The sequence below is a fragment of the Anneissia japonica genome, unplaced genomic scaffold, assembly GCF_011630105.1.
Source record: "Anneissia japonica isolate Jap-2015-1 unplaced genomic scaffold, ASM1163010v1 scaffold24_len2511860_cov200, whole genome shotgun sequence".
Lineage (NCBI taxonomy): Eukaryota > Metazoa > Echinodermata > Crinoidea > Comatulida > Comatulidae > Anneissia > Anneissia japonica.
In genome coordinates this window covers 363043-382578 of record NW_022730786.1, presented here as the reverse complement: position 1 = coordinate 382578, position 19536 = coordinate 363043, and the positions used below count along the sequence as shown (strand labels likewise).

At 31.8% G+C, this 19536-nt stretch overlaps 2 protein-coding genes across 2 annotated transcripts; one reads left to right on the top strand and one right to left on the bottom strand.

Annotated features, from left to right (window-relative positions):
• The first annotated feature begins 4114 nt into the window (after positions 1 to 4114).
• LOC117115138 (complex I assembly factor TIMMDC1, mitochondrial-like) lies at positions 4115 to 10619 on the top strand. Its single transcript, XM_033258831.1, has 7 exons — positions 4115 to 4310; positions 5953 to 6121; positions 6928 to 7016; positions 7461 to 7528; positions 8474 to 8552; positions 9070 to 9183; positions 9482 to 10619. The coding sequence occupies exons 1-7, from the start codon at positions 4165 to 4167 to the stop codon at positions 9579 to 9581; spliced, it is 765 nt and encodes a 254-aa protein (XP_033114722.1). The 5' UTR covers positions 4115 to 4164; the 3' UTR covers positions 9582 to 10619.
• Positions 10620 to 11400: 781 nt separating this feature from the next.
• LOC117115060 (twinfilin-1-like) lies at positions 11401 to 19502 on the bottom strand. Its single transcript, XM_033258712.1, has 9 exons — positions 19346 to 19502; positions 18872 to 18958; positions 17399 to 17449; positions 16656 to 16783; positions 16220 to 16315; positions 15194 to 15424; positions 13613 to 13766; positions 12771 to 12892; positions 11401 to 12374 (listed from the first exon to the last, which is right to left on the bottom strand). Exons 1-9 carry the CDS (start codon positions 19368 to 19370, stop codon positions 12231 to 12233), a joined length of 1038 nt encoding a protein of 345 aa, XP_033114603.1. The 5' UTR covers positions 19371 to 19502; the 3' UTR covers positions 11401 to 12230.
• Positions 19503 to 19536: the final 34 nt, after the last annotated feature.

Below are 19536 nucleotides of genomic sequence, written 5' to 3'. Positions count from 1 at the left end.
CGAAAAGAGGCCCATGGGCTTCTTTTCAAGATAGCATAGGCTTCTTTTCGAGATAGTACAGTATATACAATGTTCATAAATTTCAGAAAACAGAATAAATTAAATACAAGCTTGGTTTATAAAATAGTTTAGGTGATTTAATGCCAGTTTAATACACTCCATGATACAGATTGATGTTAAAGTAGCCTTATTTAATATTTTATAGTAAAATTTACCACATTTAGTTTGAAAAGACGCCCACCTCTTTACTTTGCAAAAGTAGCCTCGAAAAGAAGCCCATCATCGAAAAAAACCCAATCAAAAGTTCGCAAAAAAAAAAAAAAAAGCTCCCCGTGGCTTTCTAAAAAAAAAAAAAAAAAAAAAAAAAGGGCCCAGGGCTTCAAATCAAATCGAGGTTATTGTAAGTACAATCGCCAATTATTATATGGACTTACAAGTAATCTTTTATAAGTTTTAATCTTCGTGTCTAACAAGATTTGAACCCGTTACCTTGATATTACTTGTAGTGACTTGTGTGGCAGCTTCGTGAGATCCCATGGTAAAAGCTAATAGAGTATTTCTTTTAAATGGAAGGACGAAGCGTATGTGGTTAGAATTTCCCTAATATGCATGTGAGTACATGTGGGTGTGAGGTATTTTATTGTATGGGATATTTATCTATGCATGCGTGTAAACAGGACTCGTATTCATATTAATTCAATTATTTATAGAACCACCCTAAGTATAGCAGGACTCACGGACGCTGTATATTATTATTTGTTCGACTCATTGTTCGATTATTTGTAACTGAATATTGCTTAATGCATATCGTGCCGCTCTATTGGAGGATATCTCAAGTACAACAATAGCAGATGGTGATGGTGATGAATGGCCGTTTACGAAATATTTACTCAAGAACAACTAAAAACAATACTTCGTTTGTCTCAAGTTCAATTGTTATTTTTAATAAATCATGAAGCCGATAGGAACATTTAAAAATATTTTATATAAATTATTTTTCCTTTTGATGATGTCTTAATAAAAACTCGGGTGATATACATATATAAATCTATTTTTACACAATGTATTTTAAATGAAGATTTTAACTATGTTTTCAAAAAATAAATGATTTTTAACTCAGCAGATTAATTAATTAATACACAAGAACCCGATCCTAATCATTTGTAATATCAGCTACGGTACAACGGTGTTTTGTGTGTTACGACCTTTTGTATTTTTCGTGTTTTAGACTTTTTATTATTAAAAACTTTACAATTTTACTTTGTGTATCGAACGACAAATTTCCAATTGTATGTTTTGTTATAATTTAGACAATACAAGTTTTTTGATTTTTTAAAAATTTGATGATGATGATTATGGTGAAGATGATGAGATGATGATGATGATGATGATGATGATGACGAGGATGATGATAATGGTGGCGATGATGATAATGATCACTGATGATGGGGATAATTGCCCACTATAAATATGGTTCAAATTAAATAAATAAATTAAGATTACGAGGGCGATGATTTTGATTATAATTACGATAACTGACTGTCGTAGAGCAACGTCGCAGTAACCACTGTCTTTCTCATAAGTTAGTTATATATCCATGGGCCTATTTTTTAAAAAGTTTTAATACATTAATATAAAAAAAATATTTATACCTACACTGTGTTACAAAACTAATATATTAATAAAATTTGCATTATATTAAACCATAAGCCCATGATGCACCGTACAAGCTTGTAATAAAATAATAGTATTGCATTAATTTAGTTTACAAAAATTATGCTACAGATTTATAATAAGCTAACTACAGAAATGTTGGACTATCCTCGGCCTACAATTCATAATTTCGTCGTAAATATAATAGATAGGTAATACGTTACTTGTAGTCGACTGTGATTATTTGCAATGCATTCCGGCCTCGCAACCAAAATCAACATACATTGAATGTCTCAGGCCTACTTATATGAGTATAATTTGTTCAATGTACTTACGGTCAGACACTGTGTAGATTTCGAATTGTCGGTATGTGGGACTCCAGTAATACACAACAGAAACCGACGGTCTATTTGCTGATTATGGAATAGAATGAAGCATATCAGGGAACAGTGAAAGTATATGAACCGGTTGAAGTCCATGCACTGGTTGGTCTATACACACATGTACTGTATGTACCTGTTCTATACTTGCGACCGGTTAGCTTATTATTTAATCAATAGTGTCAATGTGACCTGTTTGGATTGTACCGTAGTTCCGCTGGATTATATGCATCAGTTCACAATACGCTCATGACCTAAAGCCAGTCACGCTCTTGAGGATTCATGAATGCGCTAATTATGCTTATTAATTCTACATCGTCCTTCGGAACGGAAATTAAGCCGCAGGACTTTATTACGAAGTAGGGTTATCGTGTTCGGAAAGTTACGGTACCAGGATGATTCATACTGTGATACATTACTGTAACGCAAATAAAATGTATGAAATGAAATACATAAATAATTTAATGACCAGTGGGGTGTCAACCAGGTATTTATATAGGCCTAGCTTTGCTCAACTTTTTTTTTCAAATCCCTGTAATGTTATTTATTATCGTGGAGAATATAACGTGTATCCGCGTGCCTCTTCAATTGTACGGTGCTGTATAAATTTGTGTAACGGTGATGATGATGATGATGATGATGATGATTATCCCCACGAGGATAACCCGGTGTTGATCTCCAAAAGCAATACGAAAGACGAATTATATAGCCTCTTGTAAAGAGGCGCAGCATATAGGCCTATGTTTCTAAAACTTACCCCATTCTTGGTTAGGCCTATATAACCATAAAGACACACCGTCTGTGATATAATGCTCAAACAAGTAAACTTAAATATTTGAATTCTTACCGTCGTAGTGTATTATAATATTATTATTATAATCGTGGAGATACCGGTAACGTCTGCGTGATTTGCCTCTTCAGTAAGTTGTACCGGTATGCTGTATACAATTGTATAACGATTGTGGTGGTGATGATGATATAATAATAATGACAACAAACAGTAATAAACAGTAATAAAATAATAAATAAAAGTAAATGTACGTTGTTGATCTTCATAAGCAAGACGAACGACGAACTATATAGCTTCTTGTCAATAAGGCGCAGCCTATGTTTCTGAATCTTACCCCGTTCTTGGTTATATACCGTAACCTAAAGACTGTGATATAATGCTAAAACAAATAAACTTAAATAGTTGAATTGCTTAGTTTGTTTAGTAGGCTAAATTAATAGATTTTAATTAATTGAAAATCAGAATGTTTATTATTATTTTCCTTGCCTAACAATATTCCTATATATTTTTCAGTGAAATTTAACAACTTATTTGCTATGAGCTTAGCTGGAAGGGTTACTCTTTTTAAATATGGTTAAATTAAAAATAAATAAATAATAAAATCTTTATTAAAAATAAATTTTTAAAGATATTTTGCAGATTTAATGAAAATCGCTTTCTAGAGGGCGAAAGGTAATTTCTTGTCTCGATCATGCAAAACGAGTAATCACACGCGGCATAGTCCTCTATCTAGCGTCGTAGCGGTCTTCTCTACCTTAATAATACTGCCAAAAACACGAGTAAGTAGAATACTAATTAAAATATGCTTATTATTCGTTATTTACATTATTAGACCATAATCCAGATATGAATGTATTGCGATTCTCAATTGTGTCAGCCTCAAAAAGCCTAGGGTAAGGCTAGCCCTAGTAGTAACTAGGCTAGTGCTCAGCCTTCGCACTAGGCTAGGCCCGTCAACCGAGTCACGGTGGCCTAAAACCAGTGGGCTAGCTTAGGCCTAGAGGCCCTACTACTACTACAGACTCGAGTTCTGAGCCAACATTTCATTTATCCATGTTAAATTTACAATTAAACAGTATGATAATAAGCTGATTTTAATGATTAACGTATTAGACGACAATAGGAAATATTAAAATTAAAAAGTGTATTTTACCGGCTTCGCTGTTCGCTCGAATATGTCAACCATTAATGTTATGGTTAAAAAACGCCCTCTCTAATCTTAACACAAATTTTGTGTAGAAAAGTATTATTAGGAATAAATAGGCACAAAATGTTATATTGACAGAAAATTTTATCCGAGGCAGAACTATGAGAAATGCAAGTCAATGCATCTAAGGAAGTATGGATGAAATAACAGAGAAGCAAGTTGTTGGTGATTCAACCAAGGAAATAGCAGTCATGGATGAAATGACAGAAAAGGCGAAAAAGTACAAAATTCCAGTGGAAAGCGATGGGATGGCGAGATTGAAAAGAGTTTTTACCATTGAGTGAGTATCTGTGAAAAAAAAACTTTTATCTGCTGTATTTGACTTGTAATTTTCTGTTTAAAAGAACATTTTACAATTTCCCTTATTTTTTCCTAACCACCACCTTTAAAAAATACTTTGAAAAGAGAAGACACCAGACAATCTTTTAGAATAATAATTTATATAATATATAAGTAATATTTAAATATAATACTAATTTCAACATAAATCAAATTTGTTTTTATTAAGAATATTTTTCTTTATGTTTTTTTTTTTACTTATTGAATATTGACCTTTTTATATTTTTAAATAATTGATAATACTGTATTCAACATTAAAATTGAAATTTATGTAAATAAAATTTATCAATGATAATTATTTTATTTTAACGTTTTTGGTGTTTTTTTCTTGTATTTTATGTAATCAATGTCTTTTGAATGTGCGTTATAATAAAGATAATAAATAGCAAAAGATAGAGCAGTTCGCAATATAGTGGAACGCCTCATGAGGGCGTTCATTAGAGCGATTTTCCTCCATCCGAGTGGCGGCGCTATATCTTTGATCTCGGTTCGATTGGTTGGATAACGTTTGTTTTCATTAGTTTCTCCACTCCATCAAATAATTTTCCTCCATTCTAGAGAGGACAGACATTCCATCAAATTTAATGCAAACTACGCAAAGAGCTCATTCTTCTGCTATTTATGTTCTTTGGTTATAATTCATTTTTCAGTACTACTGTTTACTTTTTTATCCAATCGTTTGTGCTATGTTTTGATTTATTGCGTTAAAGATGAATTTGAAAAAAGCCCGAAACACAAGTGTATACTGTAATTAAAATTACATTATTCAAATGAAGGAGGCTTGCCATGCCAAAACTAACATTAGTGACCAAAAAATGAAAATTGACTTTTTAATATATTTTTATTCTCCACTCTTAAAATGATGCGTCATTTACTGGAATCAACTTACTATTGCCAAAGTTATTCTTTCTTTCTTTTTCTTTCTTTCAAGACATTTATTAACTTCCATAGGACACAAAAAGATGCAAAACAATTTTTTTTTTTTTAAAAAGGAAAACTATGGAAGAAGGCATGATCCCGAGGATATAAAGATCGTGTGATGGGGATGCCTGAAAAAAGAAAAAAAGTCAATACAGACAAAAAGTATGAAGAGCCAAATAACAAAGAAGGAGGGAAAAAACAAATAAATGAATAAACAAACAAACAAACAACTGAAGTTCATTCGAAAGCAGAACATATAAATCTGACCGCAAATATTAATTTAATAGAACGACATTAGGTTCTTAGAGAATCAGCATTTATGAGTACAAGTATTATGGCTTCTTTACTAAAGTATACAATACAGCTACATTTTTGTGGTAATTACAGGTCTCCCTCCAATTAAAGACCACTTTTGGAACTAGGTTTTCATGGTCATTAGCAGCTTTGGTCTCTAATTAGAATTAAACAATTAAAAAAAGAATCCATTTGCTGATATGGGACTACAGAAAAGTTGGAGGTGGTTCAATTGGAGGTGGTCTTTAATTAGAGGGAGACCTTTACTCAGTTTAGCAATTAGTAGTGACAGTATGCTGGTTTTGGAATGGCAAGCCTGAAAATGGTTTTTAGTGAAATATATAAAATTTTATTTCCAATTTGAGCAGTGATGAGAAAGAAGGACTGACACAGGAACTGTACGAGATGATCCTAATCCCATTAGCAGGCTTTATTGGGGGTGCTATTTATGGTGGTCTTCCAGCAGCTCGTCATGCAAGGCATCGCTTCATAGATATGTCCAATGCAGCGATGTATACACATCGGATAGAGGCAGTGGTACGTTCTACACAATTCATAACTAACAATCAACAGATCCACTGATTATGTTTAAATAACACAGAATGAATGTAACTCCGAATAATGAGAGGGAAGCCGTCTTAATTATAAGTATTAGTGGAGTAGATTGGTAGTAGTTAAGATGATTGCCTTTAAATTTAAGGTGAAGGATTATTTTCACAATCAAAAGCAACTCCACTTTAGTAAGACTAATTTGTGTAGAGTATATCTTTCATATGCATGTTTGTCTTGTGTAATTATATATTATTCCTCATGAGACTAATAGGACATCGTGTAAAAGAAATGTAATTAACTCAAATCTAATTTACAGTACTTCCATTTGTGATGCTGCTACAGATTATTATTATTATTAATTTATTTAGCCATCATTTGAAAATTATGTCTGGCCATCTCATAAGTACAGGGTCTATTACCTATTAGTGCCTTCATACTATACAGTATATAAATATACTTTACCTTAACTATTTTAATTTATTATTAATTTTTTGTAGTAACATGTTTTTAGGCCAAAGGCCAAGGATATACCAAGCAGTGAAATTAATCATTATTCAAAGTGGCAGATCCATTCACAAGATAAACATCAACACAAGATACGCTACATAAACTAAGCCTCATTATGAGGCTTAGGAAGTGAGAAAAAAATTGTGCTACCATGACAGGAATTGAACCCAGGACCCTGGGATTGGAAGGCAAGCATCTTAACCACCAAGCTATTCAACTCCACTCCGGAGAATTATACAGTATTATATTTAATGATGATAATGATGGTGACTTTATTCTTATAGAGAGCTGCTCAGAATGCCGGGTCACGAGGGTTTATACGTTACGGATTCAGATGGGGCTGGAGGACAGCTTTACTGGCAGGAGGATTTCAGTACGTTAAATGCAATGCAACGTATATTCAGTTGTATTTTGTAAAATGGTGGGGTTGGTGATGGTAATGTTTGTGGCAGTAGTGGGTGTGATGGTTCTGGTGGTAATGACTATGTTGGTAATATATTTTTGGTAAAGTTGGTGGTGATATTTGTAATAGGTGAGATGGTGATGGTGGTGGTGGGGTAATGGTCGTTGAGAGGGTGAGTGTGGTAGTGGTGATGGTTATAGGCATAGTAATAGTAGTGGTACCAATGTGTGTGATGATAATGGTTGTGGTGGTGGTATTGGTAATGTTTGTATTGATAATAGTTGTAATGGGTGATGGTAGTTATGGTGGTTGTTTTACATTGTTTATTATTGATTCTAGACCTATATGCTAGACTAACATCAGTGCAGCCTTTGTACTATTATTTTTCGCTAATTGCATTTTATTCCATTTCAGCTTCTTGGCAACGAATCTAGCAATTTACAGAAATAAAAGTGATTTACTGAATTATGCAGTTGCTAGTGGTATGTCATTGTGCCTCATGAAAATTTTTTGTTTGTTTGAGGTTTCAACCTTCATAATGCTATTCATCATGGCCACCTAGTCTGCATTTATCCAGTCATTTAGAACATCATTATTAAGTACAACACATGACATTCCAGCCCTACAAATCATGTTTTAATAACTAACTGAATTCACTTCAATGCAATATTTTGATCTTCTTTCATTATTATTGTTATTATCTTTATTATTATTTCTTTTATTATTTATTTATTTTTATCTGTATTATTATTATTGTTATTATTATTATTATTTTTTTTTAATTCATCTTCAAAAGACATGACAAAGATAACAAAGCAAGGAAGTACATTACAATATTAAAGTGTTTTTTTAACATTAAATAAAAGCAAAAAAAAAATAAATAAATAAATAAAATAAAAACATGACAGAATAAAGAGTCATTCCTTAAAATTGAAAAAAAAAACCACTTTCAAATTTAACGTAAATTTAAAGTTAATTTCCACAAAATCAAATAGATAGCAGTACAAAAATATCCTTTAAATTCACACATCTTATAATTTATTTAAATAACAAAATCAAGAAACTACTGTAAATAATGGTTATAATTATTGCATTCTCATCACATTATTTTTTTAAACACTGTTTCTCTTATTATTATTATTATTATTTTTAATATTATTATTATTATTTATATTCTTATTACTATAACTATTATTATTATTATTATTATTATTATTATTATTATTATTTTTATTATTATTATATCTTTGCCTTTATCATTGTTTCTTGGGTAGGCATCTTGTACATGGACATGTTCTCTTTATTGCCTACCAGACTCATTTCGTTTTGAGTAAAATAAAAATATGAATTATGAATTATTTAATTTAAATTTTTTTTGTTTTATGCTATCTTATAAATTTATTTAGAGAGTTTATGCCTCTTTACAGGAACAATGGGAGCTCTTTATAGATTTAATTTAGGTCTTCGAGGTCTTGTCGGTGGTGCTTTTGCTGGATCATGTCTTGGGTAAGATGTGGAATAATTTAAACATTTTAACTAACACAGTAAACGTTAAATACATGCTTATGTCATGTTGCCTATGACCAACGAGTGGTGAGACCAGTGTCCCTCACTGACCAGGTTGTGTAACTGGACAACATAGCAAATTGGTGGGACTCAATAATATTAGAGAAGGAAAGAAAAAATGAAGTAAAAGTTGTATGTACTTCCATGCATGTTGTAAATCCTATTCCAGGATTTCTTTGCCAGGGTGGTACGAGAGGTAATAGAGCACCAATGGTTTGGTGGGGCGGGGGGAGTGAGGTGAGGCTGACCTATGGTCTCAAGAGGTTTATTCTTTACATATTGTGGTGGTCCAGGGGGCACTGAGTTTTAGCCAGTTTAACCTCTTATCTAAATGATTTCACACTTTTGTCTTGCTGCAAGGGAGTGGTGGCAGGGTGGCAAGCACCCCTTTTACCACCCCTGGATCCGCCACTGATGATCCCTACGTATATTACATACTATGAATCCTTCATTACAGGATTCCTGCTGGTGTTGTTATGATAGTAGCTACATACACTTTAAGTGGGGAAACCATGTTGGAGCGTTATCGTCGAATACGTATTGAAATTGCTGGGGAAAAATGGGAGGATTTGTAAGTAACATTGAAGTGTTTGTAATCTGTCAACAAGTGAAAACAAAATTTTGATTGAGTTTTTGACACAGTTGTGTGTTGAGGATTGACAACATGAGATATTGAGGGCATGCTACCTTTTATCTGTATTACCACTATAGCAACATTAAGACGAAATATCTTGTTACAGGTAATAAACATGAACAAAAAAAATAATGTTTCAATTAGACTCTCATTTTAAATGTGCAATTAAATGTTTTTTTTAATATAAGATTGTAGGATTTTCCAGTTCAATGTCTTGTTTTGTTTTTCACCACAGGGAAATGAGGAAGACCATGACACCAATGATGTTAGATTATATGGAGGAAGAATTAAGAGCAAAGAATTTACTTCCAAAGAAAAATGAAGAACAATTATGACAGCAATGATATAATGATCTGATCTAATGAGGTCAGATCCGAACATGCCAATGACCTGATTAGGTTAATAAACTGACCTGATCAGGTCACTGGTTTTATGTAATATAGATGACCTTGGGTCAGTGAAAAGAGCTAATAAGGTTTAATGATTTGATTAGGCTTTGCCTTTCAATTTTCTGCTTTAATTTTAAAGTTTTTTTTGACATAATAATAGATAAAATATTGATTTTTTTGTGTATGTAAAGTCATTTTCAGTCTAATAAACTGACAAAATGAATTTTATATAGTGATTTCATTCTATAAATCGTTCATAATCAAGTATTATTCAGTTGGTCTTCGAAAAAGACCAACTTGAGAAGTTTACAAATTTTCCCCTCTGTGATGATGTGCTTTGTTAACATCAGAGGTCCCAATTTGGGAGAAGCCATCTCCATAAGATCTGGTTAAATGAGTTTTCTTAACCCATCTAATTTTGGGGCATTTGCCAGGTCGGGACCCCATGTCGTCCGACGCCATGACTAGGTAGTCAGTCAGATGAAAAATAAAAACAATAATAATTTGCATATCCAAATAATGTTATTTTAATTGCTAATCCCTAATGTAGTCCAAAAGCACAATTTGGAGCACACTAAGCCATAACAAATTTCCTTGTGAACCTTACTAGGATTTTTTATCTGGGCAGTCGACCGAGGCTCTAGTCGGGCGCTTGGTTTGGACCCTTTGTCGGCAAATTTCTGAAACCACCGCTGCACCCAACAGCAGTTGACTTAAGTGAGACAATTGATATATACAGTACATGCATCTATCATGGATTTGTCAAAAAAAGGGTTATTTTCCAGAAGAATTTTACTTGTTCTCAAGAGCGCAGAAACTCTGACAATTTTTGCAACTGGAAGGAGACTCAGAATCTCTGTTACATGTTAGGGTGGTTTGCATTTTTTGACTTGCATTTACTGGTACGTACTTTAGAGACAAACCTATACACAAAATTTACTTGTCAAATTTCATCAGGAGCGATGCCACTTATGAAGGTACTTTCAGATTCATAGACAAACCTACACAAAAAATAATTCCACAACCTCTGTTACTCTGAAATGTATTTATTCAATAATAACTGTCCATTACATTTGAATCACTTAAAGATGTATTTTCCCCTGAAAGTGACAAAAAAAAATCATAAATTTACTTTGAAATGAACTTAATCATATTGCAGTAACATACAAATTATTAACTTGAGCATTGAAATTATTGAATTTTAAAAATGTGTACCCTGATTTTTATACTTGATAATTAATTTATTAAAAAATATTAAAAACACTTCCAGTGACTGGAAGTAATTTGTATTATTTTTTGCTGTATAAGTAAATATACATTTTTTTTTTCATTGCAAGTTGATAATTGTTGTTATACTTCAAAATGAGCAAGTTAATTTCAAAAATGATTTTTATATTTGTTTATATTTTTAATAGGACAATACATCTTTGAATATTATTTAATCTTTTAAGTTCAGTACACAAATGGCATTACTAGTAATTTTAAAATTCTGATCCACCTTCAATGTCCAAATTAAACACTTCTCAAATCAGAAATTAATTATAACACTTCTAAAGTTTACAGATAGTAGTAAATTAATTATTAAATAATCCATTGTTAAAAATTTTTATACAGTAATTGCGTAAGGCAGAATGTTGTCACTTGGGTGTATTAAGGTAACAAACTGTTTTGTTCACCAACATGTATACCTGTATTCCTTATTGTCAATCAAACCAAATTTTTACAATTGCTCTACCAACTAAGCCACTGAGCTTTTAAATTCCCCTTGGCCATTGGTGGAACCAGCAAGGGGTCAAAAGGCAATATCAGATTAAAAGATGAAAAATTAATTTACTATCCATTAAATTTATTGTAATTGCAGTTCCTAATATTGTGGTCTAAAAGCACAATACTGTATTTAACCATCCTAAACCATAAAAATCTCTCCAAAATTATCCCCACTGAGGTTTTACTAGGAGACCCTGACCAGATGACCTTGGTTTGTAGATACCACTACATGAGGCACATTTTTTTGTTCAAGACATCCTGATTAAGGAAAAAATATTTTTCTCTTATCTTTTATATACATATTTTATAGGTGTTTCCATTCCAAATGCAAAGTGCAGGTGAAAATTGAACTGTAAATTAATAGTAACTATGTTCTACGTACATCTTAAACACCCACTTCTAATGAATGTAATTAAAAGAAACCACTATATCTGCCAATAAATTGTTTATAATCAAATTAAATAGTGCTTTGGTAAATTTGAACAAATATATTTTAACAATTCACAGATAATAATATATCTAAACATAATTTTTGATAATTTTAACACAATATATTTGAAAAAAATGTGTGGGTTTTATAAATGAACAATTCAACTGACTTACCGGTATATATAATAGTAAATTATCATAAATTTAATCACATTAATGTTTTGTTTTAGTGATATTAAATTTCGAAAATAGAACTCTTTTATGGAAAATACTTGTTTCAAACCAGTCAACATTGCTTTTTTAAAAAAACATTTACATTAAATTGATACTCCACTGTTTAAATCTAGTAAAATAATAGGCTTCTGCAATTGTAATTGCAAATTAGAGTAGATGTAGCTGTTATTCCTTGATCAGTCGTCGTACCCCCCTCTTTCCTGCAGGACCCTTTGGTTTGGCAAAAGTAGGTCGATGAAGGTTCCGTACAGGGTGTACCTCCTGATAGATGAAATCCTCTGTAAGTTCTGATGCATCATCAACTTCAATCTGAATAAAAAAAATATAAAATTACTATAATAATAATAGTGTTCTAGAGCTACAACCCTAACTTATATGCTTCATGCTAATGAGGCTATTATTACCACCAAAATCATTGGATTCAACACATGTGGAACACCCCATCCCTGGGGAGAATTCCATAATATTGCAAATATAATCAGTGAATTTTGCATTTGAACCTAACAGGTACTGACTTGTACTTCTGAGTGGAAAGACAACAATAGGTAAAATGCATTGCCCCTGAAAATTAAGACATTAAAGTATCCACTCATTACAAATTAAAACTAAAACCTTTTAAAAATTTGTAGCCATTGGCATTAAATATACAAAAACATACAAAGATTATATTGCATATTTCAGTAAAATTACTCCTGGATAACTTACGCTTTTCGCGACTTCTATATTAAACTCGCCCGCAATCCGACTCAGAAAAGGTGCTTTACACGTTGAGTATAACATTCTCTCTTTGACGGAACATTTGTAACCAGGCATGGAGTATATGAAAACTAAAAGCAGGAAATAAGTAAACATTTTCCAGATCATTAACCAGATAAAAATAAATATATAAAACATAAATAAACAATATGAAACAAAAAATTTAAATTGTTGTGTTTCACATTGTATTGGTGTATTCCTGTAAAAAATTTGTTTTATATTGTTATTTGGATGGATGGATTTATTCAGTGTGCAAACACCAAAAGAAAACCCACAAAAGTGTGAAGAAGACTTATTTCCAGTGGGGTCCTTCTGGTGGTGATTGTGCAGTACACCCAGAGACAATCCCCTACTCTTTTCCGATTAGTGTACTGCGTTCTTTAACATGCACGTAGGACCAATGGCTTAAACGTCTCATTTGCTATTGCAACTAGCATTTCACAGTTCAGCGCCACACACAGTGGCTACCACCAGTTTAGTCGACTGAGCTTAGCTGCTCTCTTAAGAGATTAAGTTATATTGTAATCTCTTAAGCATGGGAGGCCGTCCAAATTTCCAGAAGACGCCCTCAATTTGTGGTAGACTTAGGACCCCGGCATATTGTAGCTAATCAAATATAAATAGTTTTTAGTCTTATTAAATTTCTTTTGTTTATTGTGTAACATAAGCCAGTATGGTTCCTCATTCCAAACCAAATTCAAGTATCATATATTGTTTACAATTACTTGCAGACCTGCTGATATCTGTTTTGATGCACTGCTAATAATAATAATAATATGAAAGAGACCTACCAACTGATTTCATAAAGTCGCCTTCGTGAGTGTGCTTAAATAGAAATAAGTGATACCGTGGTGATGCTGGTGGGACATGTGATGCTATTTCATTTGCAGACAAATCATCAGCATATTCACCTAAGTGAATTTCTTCATTTTCAACATCTAATGACTGAAAATAAAAAAGAACCTCCAGTAATGCAGTACTGATTTTACACAAGAAAACAGTGGTGTATCTAGTTGTCTTAAAATGGGGGTGGGGTTGATGGGGGCCTTGATGATTAAGTGAGGGGGCACTAGGTTGCAAAACAAGGTGATATGAAGATATTATGGGTGTTTTTTATTTGCTTCGGAGGGGTTGGGGGAATAATAATAATTTACATTTTTATAGCGCATATTGCGCAGTGGCTCTATACGCTTTACATAAAATTATGAAACAAAAATCATGTTAACTATACAATAATATAATAAGGTGTGGTGGAAAAACAGCGCTAGGTCTCAAAGGGTCATCCATCCACATCTGCTCTGGCGTAATCTCGATCTCTACCTAGGTGGCGCGAACAAAGGAACAGGTTTCACATTTGCCCTGCCACAGACAACTGGGTACCAAGAAAGTGGTCCCAAGAGACAAAGCAGGCCACTCCATTGTGAGGGGAAAAGAAATATAAATTATTTAACAATTATTTGTTGAAATAAATGAGTTTTAGGTAGTGACTTAAATGTGTCCACCGACACATTAATGGAATATTGTTCCAATTGTGGGGAAATGATGAGGAAAAGGCACTGCTGCCGTAAGTGATTGCAGATGTTTTAGGAACATGCAGGATATTTTTAGATGCAAAACTTAGCGAGCGATATGAATGATGCTCTTCAATGAGTTCTCGGATGTATGTGGGTGAGTACTTATGAAAGTGACCAACAATATTTTAAATAATATTCTTTGTTTTACTGGTAACCAGTATAGTGAATGAAGGATGGGTGTGATGTGTTCATGTCGGAATGGGAAGCGTGAGCTTTTTCGGGGAGCGCGCAAAATAACAGCAACAGTAATGTACATTAAATTCATGTATAATTATTTTTTGTATGATTTTTTCTTAACCATATTATTTATAATATTGCAGAAAAAAGGCTACATGTACACTCTGCAGGTGGAAAACAGCGCCACGAGCAGCTCTACCAAGAGATGGATATGTGCGCCTAATAAGATGACATTATTATTATTATTATTATTCTTATAAAGTGTGAGCTTTCTAGCTTATTCCAGAAGCTCAGTTGATATTCAGTGGCCCCTTAAATACATGAAATAATATGATGCTATATAACTACGAGCCTTAGGGAGCTTATTACACAGAAGCATTAACAGAAGTAAAATTGCCATTAGTCAAAGCTTATCAAATATAATTTACGGTACATAACAAAGGTTGTTTGATGAAAATTATACATGTATTGTAACTTAATTTACATTGATTTTATCAGAGTTTATGCAGTATTTTTTTTTTGCCTGTTGTTTTTAATGTATTTGTTATTTTATTCTGATTTCTGTATTTTTGAGCTTCAACTCAATATATAATATATATATATATATACGAGTACACTTACAAGCTGTATATATGAAGTTTCTTCTTTGCTTAATCGTTTCAGCTGCTTTGTGGCATCATTTGATAATGGAAAATTAACACCTTGCATCGTCTGATGCTTCGTGTCAACACCGATGGTTTGGAAACTCTCGTTTTCCCTCATGAATTTGCGGTCTTCCTCAGCTGCAGTTAGCGGTGCCGGTGCTTCTTCTGCTTCTAAATGTTTGTGGTATCCACTTAACGACACATCATCCTATTGGGTAATAAATTAATTTAGGTAAAATTACTTATGAATAAATCAACTCATGGACATAGATCAATCAATGAAAATAAATTAAATTATTCATAAAATATTACAGTCAGTGAAATTTTTTATGAATAAATGAAATTAAATTCAGTTACACTATTGGTTAATAACTATAGTATCTTCAATTAAGGAAAATAATTTTTTTTAATTAAAAGTTTTTTTTTCATAATTTCCAAAATGTACATTTACATAACAACCAAAGAAAAAACAAAGATCAAATAATGCATAACACAAAGTACAAGAAAAAGCAATTTTCTTTCTCTCAACAAATAAATTCCAACTTTCCTTATGGTTGAAGTGATTTTTTTATAAATTCATTAAATTCATTAAAATTATAAATAAATAATGAAATTCATTGAAATTATTAAAAAATATATTTATTAAAATTAGTGCATTTAAACATTTGAATAACAAACAATTTGAATCTTATAAGTGTTCGTCTTCCTTATTTCTGTATCGTTTTAAATTGAAACCGAAATTCCAAGATTGTTTAAATGACGAAGAGAATTGTCTAATAAGAAAACAAAACATTGTTTTGTTTTGTTTATGAATTTCTTTTACATTGTACTTTCTATTGCTTTTGCAAAAAAGATATGAGCCTGCTCTATAAAATATTAAGTAATAAATATTTTACATATCTTTAAATAAAACAAAAACCAAATAAAGAATATACTTTATGTCTTTAATAAGACTTTCAGCCTGAATATTAAATATTTTAAGTTATTGAACAGACTGTCTTACTGGAGATGTGCCGTACAGCTCTTGCTTTATTTGCGCAGAACCAAATTCCGTCTTGAGAGAAGACTTGGTGCTTGCGTACAACATTTTATCACGAACCTTAAATATAAAACAAATGACAAAAATGAATAGTACATTATATTTATTTATTCAAAATAATCTCAAAACTTCCTTATATTCTTAAATTAAGTTTAATACTCTGGTATATCCTTCACTTGGCACCTGTCGGTAATTTTTGAATTGGCGCAGTAAAACATTTCTTATTTATCTAATAATAATGTTTTATAAAGGAAACCCTTCCAGCCCCTTGGGGACCTTTTATATACATTAGACACCAAAGAACCTTACATAGCCATAGACAATATAATTATATCAAATTAACACAATAATTTAATATTTATTAGATAAAGATAGTAGGACAAAATTGTCTGGTATTTACCTGGCAAAAATCTGGGACATAGAGTATGAAGATCCACTCAAAACCTAAATCATTCTTGGTATCAAGTCGAAATATAATGTAACAGGATTCCTTATCTTTGAGCATTGGTAGTACTGCATTATCATAATGTACAGTATTGTTAAGAAGTTCAAATACAAGTGACTTGTATATTTACCCACCACTCAAGGGTGCTCATATCCCTGAGAATTATATTCGGTTATAGTAAAATAAACAACAAATAGTGCCCATACATATGTGATTAAAATAGGAACAAAAGTAAAATTAAACTTATTTATTTATTATGGAATGTGTGTAGATAGAAAACTGTTAACATTCTGATATTTTCCATTCATTACTGATACCTCACTACACTTACTCCCTTAGGGGTGATTGCTTACTTCAAGAGAAATATCAGTTATAGTAAAATAAAAAACACTAAATATACATCTGTGATTAAAGTAAAAGCAAAAGTGAAATTAAACTTTTAATTATTTATTATGAAATGTTTGCGGATAAAAATCTACTATTGATACATCAGCCTTTAATTTTTTCCAGCTGTGAGACTAACATTAAACCATACTGTAATGCAATTACTTGTGACCTATGTTCCTTCATATGCTAAATCAATTTTCAAATAGTTATCCTTGTGAAATAGTTTATGTTTTATCCCTGTTTCCCAATTAGTTGTTCCATGCCTTTTTCTCAACTACAATAGTTACACCTTTGTCATTTGTAAAGGATATCATCCTCCCATGTGCCCCGGACATTGAAGCTCTCTGCCACCTCCATTGACTCTGTAAATAATAAAATATAAACCGTAAACTAGACAAAAAAGCTATTCTTGATTCCATACAAACAACTGGTAATCAATAAATCAATCAATCATTTAATTTACTGCAGTCTGAATAAAAAATATTACAAATTGAAGTAGCAACAGCTGAATACAGTAATTAAGTTAAATTTGGACAAATCTGGACTTTAAAATTTATCAGATACTGCATCAATCATTAAATGAACATTCACATATTTTATTTTTATTTCATTATTTTTTATTTCTTTATTCTGAATATGTACATAAAACAAAGACAAGAAACATCATATTCAACGGATAAAAACACAATAATGTACTGAAATTGGCAACTTATTAATAGGTTAACATTAAACAATTACAAACAAAATTATAATTGAGATGAGAGGATGTCTGCATTTTAACATATTATACCAAAAAAATAAAGACAGGTTTAAAGTTAAACAGGACATTTCAATGCAAAAGAATATAATATTAAAATTTGGTTTTAATTAAAGGTTAGGCAAGAATTTTTTATACCTTGTTTATTTAACCTACCAATAATGATGATATCGAATAAAATAAAATAATTAGCACACCCGTCGCCACGAAAAAATGGAAATTTCAGAAAAAATAAGTTTTTCTTTATTCTTCTTACACCCACCACTGCCTTGAAATCTCCAAAACTAAGATATGTATGTTTCTTCCTAATTATATGAATTTAAAGCATTCAACCATCCCATTGTTACACAGCTACATTCATATATTTTCTCTTCCATCTGGATGTTTTTGGCAAAACCATTTTCTTAATTATATAAACAAAATTTTATTTTTATCGAAACAAGGAATAAAAAGGTCTCGCCCTATATAGATAATACTATTAACATATATTTTTTGTATGCAATAAATGCACCCTAAAAACATTATAGTTACCCCATCCACAAATGGATTACATTATGATTATACTTGACTGATTAGACGAGACTTTTTTATTCCTTGTTTCGTGTACTTATGTTTTTTAAAGATAATCTGTGGAAGGCGGAATAAAAATAAAATTTTGTTTTCTTATTTAGCAAATAGATTTGCCAAAACATCCAGACAGAGGAGAAAATAAAAATTATTGGTGAATGTAAAATGGGATGGTTAAATGCTTCAAACTTATATAATTAGGAAGAAAAATACATATTTTATCTTTAAAGATTTCAAGGCAGCAGAGGGCGTAGTAAAAATGTAAAAAAAAATGTTTTTTTCTGAAATTTCCATTTTACAGTGTATGTGGCGGCGGGTGCGCTAATTGGCCAAAACTAAAAATTTTTTTTATTCGAAATCATTAATATTTGCGTTCGGCGGGTTCACTAAACAAGGTATAAAAAAAGTGTCGCCTTAGCTATCATATGAATGTTAAATAAATTCAGAATGCAGTACTCACCCTTTTCAGAATCAATTTTAACTTTAATTGCCCTAACATTTTCATCTGCCTTTGACGAAGCAAAGAAATTCTTCAGTTCTTGGGAAGCTACACAAAAGAAAACATTATTAATATTAGACCTAAGGCTAAAACTAAAGAGAATAGCAGAACCATTCATGTGGAATGACAAAGCCTAATTAAATAGGCAAACATTTACATTTTACAAGCCAGTAGAGTACTTAAATTTTAAAGATAGCTATGTATGTAGCTAAACAGATCATTTAAATGTCATTCAGCCTATCGGCTAAAACATAATGATCACTTCCTGAAGGTATAACGCTAATGGGAGGAAACGCATCCAACGCCTTCGATGCAACGTGTTAATCCGTGCGAACAGGTGCAAGAAGGCCTACGAAAGATACGATACATAGTTACTTCTGTATGGAGTTGTTTGTATCGTTTTAAAGTGGCAGATAAAGTATAATGGTAAACTACCAGTTATTCCTGTCTGATGTGACATTTTGTAAACAATAATATGATTGTTTTGTTGAAAACACAAGACACTTTGACAACAACTTTCCGGTAACTTCTTTTTGTTAGTAGGCGGTGTTCTTTTGACTTCCGGGTTTGTACTGTGTTGATCAGGTGACCGAAAACAATGACGTCATAACTCTACATTGGCCTAT

Coding starts and splice junctions, on each gene's coding strand:
- LOC117115138 (XM_033258831.1), top strand. CDS start 4,165: ATGGATGAAATAACAGAGAAGCAAGTTGTTGGTGATTCAACCAAGGAA. Junction 4,311..5,952: donor AAAAGAGTTTTTACCATTGA/GTGAGTATCTGT, acceptor CAATTTGAGCAG/TGATGAGAAAGAAGGACTGA. Junction 9,184..9,481: donor GGGGAAAAATGGGAGGATTT/GTAAGTAACATT, acceptor TTTTCACCACAG/GGAAATGAGGAAGACCATGA.
- LOC117115060 (XM_033258712.1), bottom strand. CDS start 19,370: ATGTCACATCAGACAGGAATAACTG. Junction 15,425..16,219: donor AGCTGTACGGCACATCTCCA/GTAAGACAGTCT, acceptor ATTACCCAATAG/GATGATGTGTCGTTAAGTGG. Junction 12,375..12,770: donor ATATAGAAGTCGCGAAAAGC/GTAAGTTATCCA, acceptor TTTTTTATTCAG/ATTGAAGTTGATGATGCATC.